At 36.5% G+C, this 15220-nt stretch overlaps 1 protein-coding gene across 1 annotated transcript in view; it reads left to right on the top strand.

Annotated features, from left to right (window-relative positions):
* The first annotated feature begins 659 nt into the window (after window positions 1–659).
* Window positions 660–15220, top strand: part of WDR36 (WD repeat domain 36) — a 27064-nt gene continuing 12503 nt past the window's right edge. The window contains exons 1-11 of the mRNA XM_010007216.1: window positions 660–696; window positions 2762–2862; window positions 3335–3452; window positions 4394–4526; window positions 6237–6291; window positions 7019–7151; window positions 8807–8982; window positions 9553–9673; window positions 11763–11828; window positions 12767–12850; window positions 14570–14724. Of these exons, the coding sequence (XP_010005518.1) occupies window positions 2806–2862; window positions 3335–3452; window positions 4394–4526; window positions 6237–6291; window positions 7019–7151; window positions 8807–8982; window positions 9553–9673; window positions 11763–11828; window positions 12767–12850; window positions 14570–14724 (1098 nt within the window). The 5' untranslated portion in view covers window positions 660–696; window positions 2762–2805. The remainder of the gene's footprint in view (window positions 697–2761; window positions 2863–3334; window positions 3453–4393; window positions 4527–6236; window positions 6292–7018; window positions 7152–8806; window positions 8983–9552; window positions 9674–11762; window positions 11829–12766; window positions 12851–14569; window positions 14725–15220) is intronic.

Here is a 15220-nt window from a genome sequence, read left to right on the forward strand (position 1 = left end):
GGCAGCGCAGACCCGTGTCCCTGTGCCCGGGGGCAGCGCAGACCATCCACCGGGCAGAGGGGCACCCAGAGGCCACCCTTCCCTGCTGCAGAGCCAGGCTGTAGAAACAAGTTAGCAAAGCAGAGCTGAATCGAGTGGCTAAGCAGCAGAATGCAGGCAGCATGGATCTTCCTGTGCCTTTGTGGGGGTCTTGTCTTGTTCTCTCCTGTCAGTGTTCTCCAGACTTTGAACTGAAGTAGCAACGATGAGCACTGGGGAAGGATTGCTGTGACTGAAGCACATTCTGTGTGAACGGAGCTGAGATGATAATATAGTGGGGTTGTAGTGAAGCTAAAGTAGAAGCAGAGATGATGAGAAAACAAGCTCTGCAGGGTGTAATGCTTACATGTGCTTAGTTTCCTCTGCATTAGGATACAGTGTATCAAGAAGCATGACTTACTGTTGCTGCAGGGGTGTCTTTGTGCAAATATTTGTCCCATTCCTTTTGACCTGTTATCTGTGGCCTGTGCTGCAGATAGCATTCTAAGCTAAGATGACTAATTTTTCTGTCTTGAGGCATACAAATTCCTCATCTCATCTAGATTTGTTCATAAAATTTTGTTTTTCTGTTTAGAGCAAGTTCAATCCAACCAGTCACTAAAAATGACTGTTAAACATTTTCATTGCAGGTGAAGAGGCTTGGTATTGTTGCTGTGAGTAAGTATGCACAGGTCGTTTGTTCCTGTTTTGTTGTTTGGGTGGGGTTTTGTTTGTTTGTTTGTTTTAAAAAAACATCTCACATCTGCTCTTGATTCTCAACTCAAAAAATGGAAAATAAATTGTTTGTACTCATAATGACATTGAAATATGTTGAAAGGAATCTCATAAATACCAGATATCAATTTGGAAATAAGGCTGCTGTTGCACCTATGACTTAGTTCTCTTGGTGACATACTGTGTGAACGTCCTGTCTGTGTCATCTTGTTCTTCCAGGCAGACCCCCAGCACCTTATGGAGTGGTCAGTGAACAAAGCTGTTAATTCTAGATTCCTTTTTTTGTTGTTTTTGTGGTGGCTAGAAGGCTGTGTTGTAGGACAGAAGCAACTACAGGAGCATAACAGGTGTTGATGGGACCAAAAGCCTTCAGGGACTGTTAAAAATTAGCTGCCCTGCTGCATACAAAATGTATGAATTGATGGCTTGACATCTGGTTGGCAGTTGGCAACAAACCAAAACACCCTGGATGTCAGCAGCAGGAGCATCCTCATCAGCAGCCTGGGTAATGAGGCAGCATGCACTCCCAGGAGAAATTTGCAGACGGTGCTATGTTAGGAAGAGTAGCAGGCACCCAGAACTGTAGAGCTTCAATCTGGGGAAGTCTTGCAAGATACTAGGCCTGGGCCAACAAAAATGCTGTTAAGTTCAGTGCAGGCAAGTCCAGAATCCTGCACCTGGGACAGAACAAGCTGGAAACTGACTGGCCACATGGCATCCGTATCTGGGGCTTTGCTTGTGCCAGGGTAAATGCGGACCAACAACACACTAACTGTGAATAAGGCAAGCCGTGTGCTGTGCTACGGTAGGAACGTGGCCAGCAGGTCAGGAAAAGCTGTTACTCTCCTGTACTTCATGCTGGTGAGGCCATACCTCCTTCCACCTCTCCTTGCTCTCTTGCAAGAGGAGTACTGAGGAACTGGGGAGTGTCAGGGGCCTACAGCACATTTTATGAGAAGAGCCATTGAAGTAACTGGATTTCTCTAGTCCCATGAAGGGAAAATCCCAGGCAAGCTACAGGCAGTCTGTTACCTGAAAGGCAGTTACAAAGATGGCCGAGCTGAATTTGTGGTGGTCATGGTAGACAGAATAACAAGGGGCAACAGTCACAGATTGCAGCTTGAGAGGGTCACAGTGGAAGTTAGGCAAAATGGCCCTAAGAGGGAACTGTAGTCATTGTAGAGCTTAAACATTTTCCCTTCCCAGAAGTTTTCAAGACTAAATAGGATGTAGCTGCAGTGAACCCAATCTAGTATTAGTAATAATCCAGCTTTGGGAGGAGCTGGGAAGCAAGTTGAAGTAGATAATTTCCAAAGGTCCTTTTCAGCTGACATATAGATGATTCAGTAGGATACACACTATCTTGAAAGGTAGTTTTTTTTACTTCTGTGTACCACAGAGTTTTTACACAGACTTCATAAAGCAAAATACTTTTCATCAACAGAGCGCTTATAAACTTGAGAATAACTAACCATCGGATACCTGGGACTAGATTTAGAAGATCAGCAGTGAATAGTTACAGCTGTACATACATTAAAATAACTTCAGTTTTCAGCTTACAAAATTGTAAAAACGTTGCATATTCTGTGAAATCCTTTCAGTGGGTAACATCAGATGTGTGAGACAAACATGAACCAGTCTGGCTTCTGGACTGTTGGACTTGTTGATCTTTGAGGTCTTTCCCAACCATGACTATTCTGTGATCTTCTTACAGACATCATAATTTAAGCTTTTTGAGAAATTAGGATGTTTGCATACAAAAATGTCATTGGAAATAAATAAATGGTGTCTCTCTCTGTGGGGTGGTATTGATTTATTGATGTTGTGTGATTGATGCTCTGAACATTTTAGCTGGGCTAATGTGAAATGTATGCATTTTTCCAAGAATTTAAATAGAACGTTCAAAATGAGAGCTTTCTTGGTGGGTCACCATGATAAATAAATATTCTGTTAAGCTTTCTCTTCTGTTATGAATCTGAAACTTGTTGAACTTTTATTTGATTAACAGGTAATTCTTTGCCACAAGACATAACATGTTTGGCAGCAGACCGCATGTTGATATTTGCTTCATACGACAACATTCTACATGCTTTTGCCAGGAACAAAGAGGTTTTTATTTGTTCACTTCTTAGTAGTACAAAACAATTGTGTAGTGTTTGTATTCAAGACAGTTATTTTTCTACATATGTCTGCTTCCATGGATGCTTAATACCTTCAGTGCTAGGGAAATAAAGCTGTAGAAGGAGGCATAGAAAGCTTAAAATAGGAAAATCTATGAGCAAATTCTGTAATGGGCAATCTGTTTTATTTTAAATTATAATAATTAAATACTTAATAAGTTGTTAATATAAATTAAATTAATTAAAATTAAACCAAATAATAAAAACATGTAGGGTTTTTTTTTTTTGCAAAACCTTTAAATACCAGTTAAAATTATGTGTGTTCAAATAAAGTTGTATGGCCTTTCCCTGTATTTTCTCCAAACTTATTGCTGACATATTAGCTGTCCTCAAGCATTAAGTTAACATGATATGCTACTTAAACAGCTTATATTGAAAACATTTCTATTTTGAAATTGTAGGTGGTTCATACCTATGAAGGTCACAAGGCACGGATACACCTTCTGCAGCCCTTTGGTGATCATGTAATCTCTGTGGATGTTGATAATGTTCTTATTGTTTGGAATATACAGTCAGAAGGTGAGAGACACTGTGTTTTTGTTACTATTTTGTAGAATAGCATTGTTAAACATTCAGTAATTTCTAAGAAGTGTGGGGTTTTTTACATGTTCATGTTGGAAAGTAGTTTATTCTTTAAAAAGACAATTCTTAAATGATAGTTCTACTTTAATAGTAATGTGAAGTCCTAATTGTGCAATAATATTTTTTTTGTGAGTGGATCCTGTACCTTGTGCAGACATGATGAAGTTCCATATAGGCGTAAAGAGATCTCATAGAATGGTTTGGGTGGGAGGGGACCTGGAAGATTGTCTAGTTCCAACCACCCTGCCACAGACAAGAACACACATTTTTGCTTATGTAGAAATTGCATTTTAGTGTTCCATGTGCTGCATATAGCAGCTTTGGCACCATCTGAAATTGTGTAGTTCCTTGACCTTTACCTGTTGAGTAAGACTGAATTCTTAGGAATAATCTTCTGATGGTGTCAGCATCTTCTCATGCTATTGTGAAGTGCCGCATGAAGTCCTGATTTAGTGCCCTGTTGGTTTCTTTTTTTCAGAAAGCATTATTGTTAGCGTAGTGCATTTCATTCTCTTGGTGCTGGGTCTTGAAAGTGGTTGCAGACAGGCTATAAAGATATGAAGTTCCTATAACACAAGTAATGCTAATCGGATCAGGTGTTTTGCTCAGGCAGAAGTAGGAATCCTTCAGAAGTATAGAAATCCCTACAGTTTTGCCAGCATTGTTTGCTAGGTAGGCATATAGGGAAAAAATACACCTTCAAGCCAACAGATGTTATAAACAAGTTTAAGCTGTCCCATTACACATTAGCAAATCCTTTAATGCAAGAAACGTCAGTTATTAGATTATTGTATAGAAAATACCAGTTCTGTCTTTACATTTGCCAGTGGACAAATGTAGGGATAGCCACACTAACATTGTTTCCTACTTTTTTGCAGAGGAGTATCTTCGAGTGGATTTTGATAAGGCCACTTTTGCAGTTTCTGCAGTTCTGCATCCCAGCACCTATTTGAATAAAATTCTCCTTGGCAGTGAACAAGGGAGTTTGCAGCTGTGGAATTTAAGATCCAAGTACGATTCTTAGTAATTTGGTTATACTTTGTGCTCCAAGTAGTTTCATATGCAATAAAATAGTAGTTTTAAGTGCAACAGTTTTTAAATATGGAATCTTTTACTGAGTCTTTTAGCACAAGTTTTCAGTTGATCTGTCTCTGGGAACAAAGAATGCTGCTGCTTCCTGAATGCTGGTGGCTTTCAAGTTGGGAGTTGTTTACTGTCCATGCAAAATGTTAGGGATTGCTCAGGATTTTTATTTTTAAATTATGGTGGGTTTTGTGGGGGGTTTTGTTTTGTTAGGTTTTTGTTTTGTTTGTTTGTTTGTTTTCTGTTTGTTTGTTGGGGTTTTTTTGTTATGGTTGTTGGGTTTTTTTGTAATCACATAGCTTGTCAATGAAAATAGTTAAAGTAATAGTAAATGTGTGTTCAGTCCTTCTGCCTCACTCCTTCCAAGCTTAATTTTTCAGTTGTTGTGAGTCCAAGGAAGTGTTGGCAGGTAGTGTGGAGTAATTACTAGCATTTGATGCTTATACTCAAATCGACGTGTAGACATACAGTTGTCTCTGAGTGTGTTCCGGTGGAGCACTGTCAATATGGCAGTATTTCATACCTACCACTATCAGCTGTGTTATTAACTTGTGAAAGTTACTGCTACAGTAAACTTCCCTGCATGTTAATGTACATACTGCAAATGGATGTTAACTTGGCTTGGGCAGTTCAGTGCTTTGTTCTTATAACTACCGTATTGTTTCAGTGATTCTGCCACTAGTATTTTTGTTTCATATCCTAATGCTTTGGAGATGCCATGCATGCTATATATTCAGGAAATAGAAATAACCTAAAAATACAGAAAATTAAATGTACATAGTACTCTTACATCTGTCTCTTCAATGCCTGTCACAGTGTCTGAGATGCAATACATCGTAGATGACAAAAACTCTTGCTTTGATGACTAAGTTTATCTTTTAATTGTGTAAAACCTTAGGAGACTGTTACTTCTCTTTCAGCAATGCTGCTGTTTTCTGGAATTTCTGCTTTTTACTGTTCCCTACACAGATTATTTTGTAGATCAGCACAGGCTCAATTAGACAGAAAAATAAATTGGAAGAACTGGGGAGAGTTTGGTGGTCTCTGACAAGAAAGGCAAAGTGGGAGGCAGTAACATATGGCTAGCAGTCTTTTAGAATGGCAACCTCTGTGTCTTTCATAATTTCATTCTTGCAACTACTGCATGACCACCAGGTCAGTAAAGAGCCTTGCTTCAGATTTTAGCTGTTAACGTTTCTGAAAGAAACAGGATGAGGTGTGCTTGTACTGCATTAGTGTCTTCGTTTAGGGAAGTCACTCTGTAAATGAAAGGATTTTTTTTTATTAGAAGTTGGACCAAGAATGAGTTTGTATGTTGAATTCTGAAGAGTGTTCAGAAATGCACGAAGATCAACTGGCATAGAAGGGATCTTCCTCCCTGTTCATGTTACATACTTAACGTCATCTTTGAGGTGTCAATGCATGACAGTAACTTTTTCAATAAAAATGTACCAAAAATATTATTCTTAACTTACTAATGATCTAAGTAACTTACTAAGTATCTAAGTTACTTACTAAGTATCAGGAAGCTGATGTACCTTTCTGTGCATATAAAGTATCCATTTTGTTGTGGAAAATCTCCAAGAGTTAATCTCCAAGGATTAATTGGTGTATGTTTTTTGTTTTACTGTTTTCCAGCAAACTCTTATACTCGTTTCTGGGATGGAACTTAGCGGTCACAACTCTTGAACAAGTTAGTATTTTTGGTCACTGATTTTCCTACGTAACAGGTCATGAAGAGCAGGCAAAATATTGTTGTTTAAAATTATAGCAATAATCCTGTCTTGAACATTTTAGAGAATGAAGAGAGACTAGAGAGCTAATTATCTTCTCTCGTCCTAGTTCTGTTGCATTTAGCATCTTGACTGTTTATGTTCATCACCTCTGTAGTCTTCATTCACCAAATGATGTAATGAATTCACAGAAACAGTTTGTTTGCAAGATGCAGGTGTATCATCTAACTTCACTTACACTGGTAGCCTTTTTCTACATATATTTTGCTTTGGAAGTTAATAAAATGTAGATTTTGCTGAATCAAAAAAAGTGTTGTATTTGCTGTAATTTTGTAGCTATAAAATTTAATTCAAACTTACTGGTCTACAATTGTCCTGCGTAAAACTTTTAAATACCAGGAGTGTGGCAGGGTGTATAATGGTTTACCAGAACTACTGAAAACTTTAAAGTGAGGATAAGTAATTGTCTCATTCTTTTGAGACTAAGAGTGAAATCTCTCTTATTTCATTTATTTTGTTTAGATTTATCAGATGTTTGGTTGTTAATGGAGTCAGAAGATCTCATGCAGATGTCTTCATTACTGTTTGTTCTGACCTTAGATACAATGTTTTGTATATATTGATATTAGTACTGTAGCAACCACATTTTCTTTTTATATTTCTGTTGCTATTCAATTTTTCTTGTAGGCTCCAGCAGTGGATGTTGTTGCAGTTGGTCTTGTATCTGGTCATATCATTATACATAATATTAAGTTTGATGAAACTCTGATGAAATTTCAGCAAGACTGGGGTCCCATCACATCAATATCTTTTCGTACAGGTAAGCCTTTGCAGTTTTAGTGAAAATAGTATGAAATCACTAAAACTAAGTGGAAGCCAGGAACGTAGGTTTTGATAAAGCATGTCAAAATAAAAATCTGCGTTGAGAGTTTTAGTTTTCAAAGGCTGCAGATAATCTAGAAAAATTACCAATAAGTAAGTGAGATCATGCTTCTTCATCATACTGTTTGTTTTATAGCATTTTCTTGTATTCTGACTAAGTGCACAGGAAGTGTGACATACAGTTCTACTTTTTCAAAGAAAAGTAAGACAATTTAAGTTACAATGTGCCAAGAGCTTACACAGTACACAGTTATCAGTACACTGTAAGGTAGTATCCAAACCTACTTCTCAGTAGAGTCTTCCCCCTCCAAAACAAAGTTAGAATGCTAATAGTTAGGTGACTATTGAATAGGTGTTACTGAGGATCAGTGTTTATATTCATAACTTTCTTTTTTTTTTATTTTAATCCAAGAAGCATGCACTCATTTTTTTGTCTAGTGAGCATGCATTAATTATTAAAGCCAGATGGTGTTTGATGTGAGGCACTTTAATGTTGACCCTGCCTAGAGAGCTGTGGGTAATTAATCTAATCTCTCATTTGAATACAGTAAATTGTAAATTTTAACAGAATATAGATTATTGCAGACACTGTTGAGGAAAAAAAAGAGTGTCAGCCAATTAAATAACTTCTATTGCCTGCTTGTATATGGGGCTTTCAGATGTTCTCTAGTCTCTTTCTCTTTCTGTCTATAAGAAATGTAGCATAAAGATAACCTTTTTTTTTTAAATTCATGCACGCCCTTTAGTCTTTGAGTGAAGTGCTCTTAATTTAAAATAAAAAGCACTTGGCAAATTTCCATATTGGCAAAGCTTTAAAAAAACTCCAACAAACAACAATACCTGTCTGGTTCAGTTATCTATTATGTGAGTGATTGAAAAGAGGAAACTGGCTTTTTCTTTTGTTGGATTGAAAAAATTAGTTACCCATTATGTAGGATATTTCGTGGAATTTTTTCTTTATACAGTAAGTTTTTTAACTTATTTGAATGTTTGTAGTATGTTTTTAGATGTTAGGGTGATGTGTTTGCCTCCTTAATATGAGACAGAATAGAGCAAATACAGCAAAATCAGAAAATCTGTGAATGGAGGTTTTAATTATTACTTAGAATAAGCTGAAAAAGCATGTAAACAACTTCTGGAATTTATTTTGTAAGCTGCTGAGTCAAAAGCTTAAGAGGATTTTAAAAAACGACTAATAACTTATAGAATGGTGATGCAGTAGCTCTCACATCATGAAGTGTGAAGGCTAGTAAGTTTGGGGAAGAATCTCAGGTATAGAGTAGCTTTTGAAAGTGGTACAGGTACATCTCTTGTGTGTTCAAAACCTTTATATTGGCTACTGCATTTAGATACATTTGTTACCTGATACGAAAAAAATCCCTTGTTATTACTGATGAACTTGTTTCTTTTCTTTTGAAATACTGGAATATTTCAGTTAAAACAGATCATATTTTTAGAATCGGCCCGAGAATTTTTTCTTTGTCTTCTCTTGCGTTAGATGTGAGAAGTCAATAAGAAAAGTCCATAAGTTTGAGCTATAAGCTTAATATGCAAATTGGCAAACTTACTGAACTTTTTTTTTTTTTTGAGCAGATGGACACCCAGTAATGGCAGCTGGTAGCCCAGTTGGACACATTGCTTTGTGGGATCTAGAAGAGAAGAAACTAATGTGTCAGATGCAAGATGCCCATTCCACAGCAATAGCTGGTATGTCATTTGTCCCTGGAGAGCCACTTCTTATTACTAATGGTGCTGATAATGCTATAAGGGTAAGTTACAATAACTGCTGCTATCTGCTGTTACTTCTTTCTCTTGTATTCCTCCAAAGTGTGAATGTTTAGTTTGGTTTGAAGTGCCAGTTCTTAAATGAAACATACACAACAAAGTGAAGTTACTGAAGTTACTGGCTCTCAATTGATCTGAGCAGTTTAATGATTTGCTGAGATTATGTCATTGCTTCACATATTGCTTCATGGCAGCCTGGAAGAACAAATCTTTGAATCTACTTTTCTAGACCGAGTTTTATGTCTTGTTCCACTGTCTTAAGTCTTGATTTATTTTTGTAATGTTCTGGGTCATAAGAGGTTGCTGTTGATAGAAGTCCTTTGTTCTGCATGTCCTCTGATGCTGTTAGCCTTTGGTGGAGGGGCAGAATGAAGAGCAGGAAACAGCTGCCATGGTGGAAATTTTCAGAGTTTTAAGATCAAGGATGAAAGCCAACATGTGAAGTTTGCTGCATCAGCTCCCCACTAAGTCTGTTCCACTGCCAAGTGGTGTAATTATTGGCAGGGCAAAGTTTATCAGCTTTGTTATTCTGCTTTTTTTTTTTTGTGAGACAGGTGTGGATTTTTGATGGACCTGGCGGTGCAGGGCGTGTATTGAGAAGCCGAATGGGACACAGTGCACCACCAACAAAAATCAGATACTATGGGCAAAATGGCGAGCAAATTCTTAGTGCAAGTAAGAATTCTTCAGTTTGATTTCCTCCTCTGATCATTCAAAGTTAACTGTCTGCTTTATTACGATAATAGTTTATATTTCATGTATTATGAATGTGTATTTATGAAGCATAGGAAGCGATTGGTGTAGGCGATATAATTTATTACTGTATCAGACATTAATGATTTCCTTAGTGCAATGCGTATCAGCAGGTAGGCTGAAAAGTTATTAAAAATGGAAAAGCTTAGGAGCTGCTTTTGTAATCCCTATTTATATGTTTGAATAATATGTGTTTCGTTACCTACTAAGGAACTATCAGCTTTAACTGAACTTGTAACATCTAGGGAAATTCTGTTGTGACAGGTAAAAAATAAGCTGCATAATGTGTTTAGTAACTTAGAGGAGCCACCCCACTTTTCCCACTAGTTTGAGCAAGCTTTCTGTAATTGATTACAGCTGAATTGTATCTGTAATACATATTTTTAAGATCACGTGTTACCAAGATACTAATTTCATTTTGTAACAATGGGTAAGTTACTACTCTTCCGTAGCAACTAGAATATTAAAAATCTATAAGTAGACCCTTTAGGAAATTAAATACTAGATCAGACTTCTTTGTGGCCCAGAACACTTTGATAATGAAACAATAGGGACTCTTCACCTAATCTTTAATTACTCTGAAGTAATAAAATTGTCTACATGGCCAACGTTTTGAAACATTGCATTACATTTTTAAGAATGTTACAGTGAAAATGGCACAGGAATAAACTCTGCTAAAACCACCTGTGCTCAGGTCTCTTGCTGGCTGTCCAAGTAGTAACTTGGATTCAAGGAACAAGTTATTTGGCAGGAATTCTGCTCACGCAAGTTGAACCACAGCAACAATCAATGGTCGCTTAACAAGTCCTCAGACTTGCTTTTGCAATTCACTGAATTGTTAACTGCAGTGAAACACATCGGAGAGTCACAGAGACAACCACTAAAGTGAAAGAGTCTCAGGCTTTGAGATCTGATGTATCTGCAGTGTTAGGAGACTACATTATTTTCTGAGACAGTGCTAAAACTTTATGCAATAAAAATGAGGTACCGATGCCGTGAGGTACCTTTCAAGTACTACTAGTTTCCTTAGAGCAGGCATCTCTACAAATTAACTTTTTAAAATTTCACCAATGTCACTGGCTTTCATCCTGTTTAACATTTCTTCCACTTCCCAGTGTATACATCCTGCCTTACTTCTGCATTGTAGCAGCAAGGAAAGGTTGCTTGAATACTATAATTGTTCCATTGTCTTGTTCCATATTCTTTAAGTTCACTTTCACTAATTTTCAGTTTCTTTACTTGTAAAAGTGTTTTTGTGATTCTTCTGATGTAAAAAAAAAATCACCTGTGTCTTTAATTTCACATGCATTGTGAAGTTTCATTTTCTTCTTCTGTCTTGTCCTGATCTCCCCCACAAAGTGGGCCTGTTTGCTAGTTTCGAATTTGAGCCGTCTGTCTCTCTACTAAATTAAGTTCCTATCAATTCTATGAACATAGGTTGCTGGATAGAGGGGGGAAGTCTCATTAGTGTCCTGGTTTACAGGAAAGACAGACAACTGAGCTTTTACCATTTTTGTTTGGGTTAGCTTACTGGCTAATCTAGATGTAGTTCTTAACCACCCCCAGCATGTATTGGTGGGACAAAGGGTAAAGAAAATAATATTGTATTTGGTGAGGGAGTATATGGGGTCATGGGAAAGCTTTAAAAGTATTGTGGAGGTACTTGAAGGATGTAACAGTTTATTTTAAAGTTTTTAATCACAGAAAGCTAGGAACAACTTGATACTGTGGTGGAGAAAGGAGAGGGGACAGAGGAGTCTGTAAAAGAGGTGTCATTCTGGTCATGTGTGGCAAAAAGCAGTAGGAAGGGATAGGGCCCATAGAAAATTAGACTTTTAGTTCTGCTGATTATAGTGAGTTTGTGTTTTTTCTTGGACCAGAATTTTTAGTAAATAATGATGGTGTTTGAGGTTTCTTAGTGCTTATCTCAAGCTTTACTTGCTCAGATAGAGTATGAGTAAACAGAAGGTTGAGTTTGCCTTTTCGCTCTTCTCTGCTAATGTTTTGTCAGGTCAAGATGGAACTCTGCAGTCTTTTTCAACAGTGCATGAGAAGTTCAATAAAAGTTTAGGACGTGGTGAGTATTTCAGAGGAAGTACAAATATTGCTAAAAAAGCCCTGAAAAGTGTTAATATAAACAGAAGCTAAAACATTAGGTAGGCCTTACTTTCATCTAAACTGTTAAATGAAAACTATTTACCTTAGTTGTTCTGCAAACTCAGTTCTTATTAATGTAAGAAAAGTGTACTTTCAGTTTTCTTTGTACTTAAGTAATTTCCATAGCCTGGCAGTGTGTATTATTTCACTGTGGCAAGCATTGAGCATGATGTTTGTGTTAAAAATGTGTAACGCGGAATAGCTGACATTTCAGCATGTGTAACTAAAACTTTTTACTCCAATCCCCTATATTCAATTGACTAAATTGTTAAATAAATCATATCTTTTGACTTTACTTCCTTTGATTTAATTTAGAGTTTAATTTAAAAAACACATCATCTATCCAATGCCATGGTTTAAGGGAAACTTTCTTATTCAGAGAGCAAGGTTCAGAAAAACTAAAATCTTCTTTCTGAAGATCTATGTATTGATATAGATGTGTATTTAGATAGATTTGTGGAGACACATATAGAATAATTAATTATATATATCCTTTGAGTATATTGAAGAGAGAGTAGGTGTTATATATTGGTTTTTATCGTCTTGGCTGTATGACTGGTTTTAGCTGTAATGGTGGGAATCTCTGCCTCAGAATGTCAGCACGGGATCCTGGAACAAATGGGTTGTGTACTACATCTGTGAATGTAATAGGCCAGTGATTTGCTCAGCATCAAAGGTATTTTGCAAGGAACTTTGTTAATGTTCTTAGCTCTTCAAACCCTAGGTAACCACAATGTTGTGTTGATGCAAGCCAGCTTTTTCTAAGTTTAATAGGAACTTTACATTTAGTAAATAACTGTTTGTAAGTTATTATTCTCAGATCTAGTAATGAAATTGAGACACCTTCTTTTTCTTAAGGTTCAATTAACAAAAAGAAATCAAAAAAGAAAGGTCTTAAGCTTGATACAATGATACTTCCACCAATTACAGTCTTTGCTTCAGGTAAGTAGTTTTTGTGGTACATTACAGAGCTTATTGTGTCTTCATTTTGTCTTCTGACCCTCAAGAGAGTACTGTTTTGAAAGCCCATGCTTTATCAAGATGAGGTTATTGAGATTCCACGTCCCTTCATGAGTTGCTGAGTGACAGTTTGAAATGACATTTTACTTTGTAAACTCTTCTATTATTTCAGAAAAGTATTTTATTTAAAACATCTATGCTTAACTGGTTCATGGCTTGAAAATGTCCAGCAGAGGAGACCAACAATTAGAGGGGATAAAGATCTTTGTCACCTGAGGAAGTCTTAGTTATAGTGGTTGAGTTTGATTCCTCAGTTCCTTTATTTGAATTGCCTTTCAAAATCAATTTTCTGTTACTCTGTTAATTTGTAATTCAGTTTGCAAATAGTGAATGTAACTTTTGAAGCAGAATTGCAATTATCTTTGCCTCATCAAAATGTGTTTATTTAAATGAATGACCTCCTCTGCAGACCTGAAGTCTGTTTTGTCTGAAGTGTAGCAATTCTTTTTCTTTTAAGGATGATTGATTGTTTCACACTTTGAAAGGTTTGGGTTTACAATTTTGTGTAACCCTTTACATGTGGTATTTGCAGACTTCACTGATACAGACTATCTGTACATACTTGTTGAAATGATAGGTATGTGTGTGTGTATATATGTATATATACTTTTAAAAATCAATACTAGACCTTCCTCGTTTGTTTAAAGTAGTACAGGTACCTTGAAAGTGTTCAGAGACATAAAAACCCAATTATTTAATTACATTGTGATCATAAAATGGTTTGGGTTGGAAGGGACCTTAAAGATCATGTAGTTCCAACACCACCTGCCAGTGACAGGGACACCTCCCACTAGACCAGGTTGCTCAAAGCCCCATCCAGCCTGGCCTAGAATACTGCCAGGGATCGGGCATCCAGAACTTCCACAGACAACATGTTCCAGTGTCTCATCACTGTTACAGTAAATAATTTCTTTCTAATGTCTATAACCTAAATTTGCTCTTTTCCCATTTAAGGCCACTACTCCTTGACGTATCACTACATGCTCTTGTAAAAATTAATATTGTTTCTTTTTTGCTGTATTATATTTGTTTGATGAAGTAAACCAGTTGTATGTGGTTGTTTTATTCTTTAAAATTCTACAACTACCCAATTTCAAACCGTGTTATTAAAAAAAAAATTAATTCAAGAAAAGAAAACAAACTTGCCGATTGTTTATATCCCCACGTATCATATTTGACTACAAAGTTTGGATACTGAGCTTTTGAGAAACCATTTTCCTGCAAATGCAGGGAAGTCTTTTGCTATGTGTAGCAGACTTCGCTATTAAACCCTGCTTTAAGTTGTTAATCTAGTGGCTTCTGTTGCTTCAGCAGCTGAAGAAATAGCTAAGAGATTCTGGAAATGTATACAGATTGAGGAGTTTAAACTATTAAAGTTTAAGTACACTTTTCAAACCATGTAGACTCAAAAATGCAAATAAATTAAACAGAACATTAGGGAAAAAAAAAAAGCTTGTTAACATTTTAGCTACACTACCGTATGCACAATTTTCTGAAATGTAGCCTTTTGACTGTCCAACAAGAACACTAAATATGAAGCATTCTGCCTTATAGGTATTTCAGAATACTCTTTCTTGTGTTATCAGATCTTATTTCACTTCATACTGATTATTTCTAAAAGTAATATGTGTTACATTACAGAAGTGGCACATCAGAGTGACTGGGATAATATTGTTGCCTGCCATCAAGGATATATAACTTGTACAACCTGGAACTATCAGAAAACTTCCATGGGAGCTCATAAACTGAGACCAGAAGAATTTAGCAAACACAAACCTATTGACATATATGCAACAGTAAGTTTCTTTAGGATACTATTTATTCAGTATTACAGCATATGCTGTTTTGATTTCCATTTGTATAGAAGCAATATTTAGAATGAAAAAACACTATCTAGACATGTTTTTGATGCTTTGTGAAGTGCTTTCTGCCAGCTCTGTGTGCCTTACTAGTTGTAATATATATGGTCTTAAGAAAAATGCTCCATGTCCATTTTTTTTTCTTAAACATCCAGGTGAAGTGTATGTTTTATTTTCTGATTGAGATAGATGGCTGGTGTTTACCTTTAATCTGTCATAGTGCTGTAGAGCTCAATATATGCCTGTGATGAAAAACTTTCTCTGTGAATACCAATTGCGGAAGACTTTTTTTTTTTTTTTTGGCAGTACCGATTCTTTATAGCTTGAGCTGAACACAATGAAAGTCAAACACTAAATGAGAGACATGTAAATGTTTATGGAGGCCTATGAGCTTGCAAGACAAGTAGTTACCATGTCATGCTTCTTGTGCTCG

This window comes from Chaetura pelagica, unplaced genomic scaffold (genome assembly GCF_000747805.2).
Source record: "Chaetura pelagica isolate M959 unplaced genomic scaffold, ChaPel_1.0 scaffold40, whole genome shotgun sequence".
Lineage (NCBI taxonomy): Eukaryota > Metazoa > Chordata > Aves > Apodiformes > Apodidae > Chaetura > Chaetura pelagica.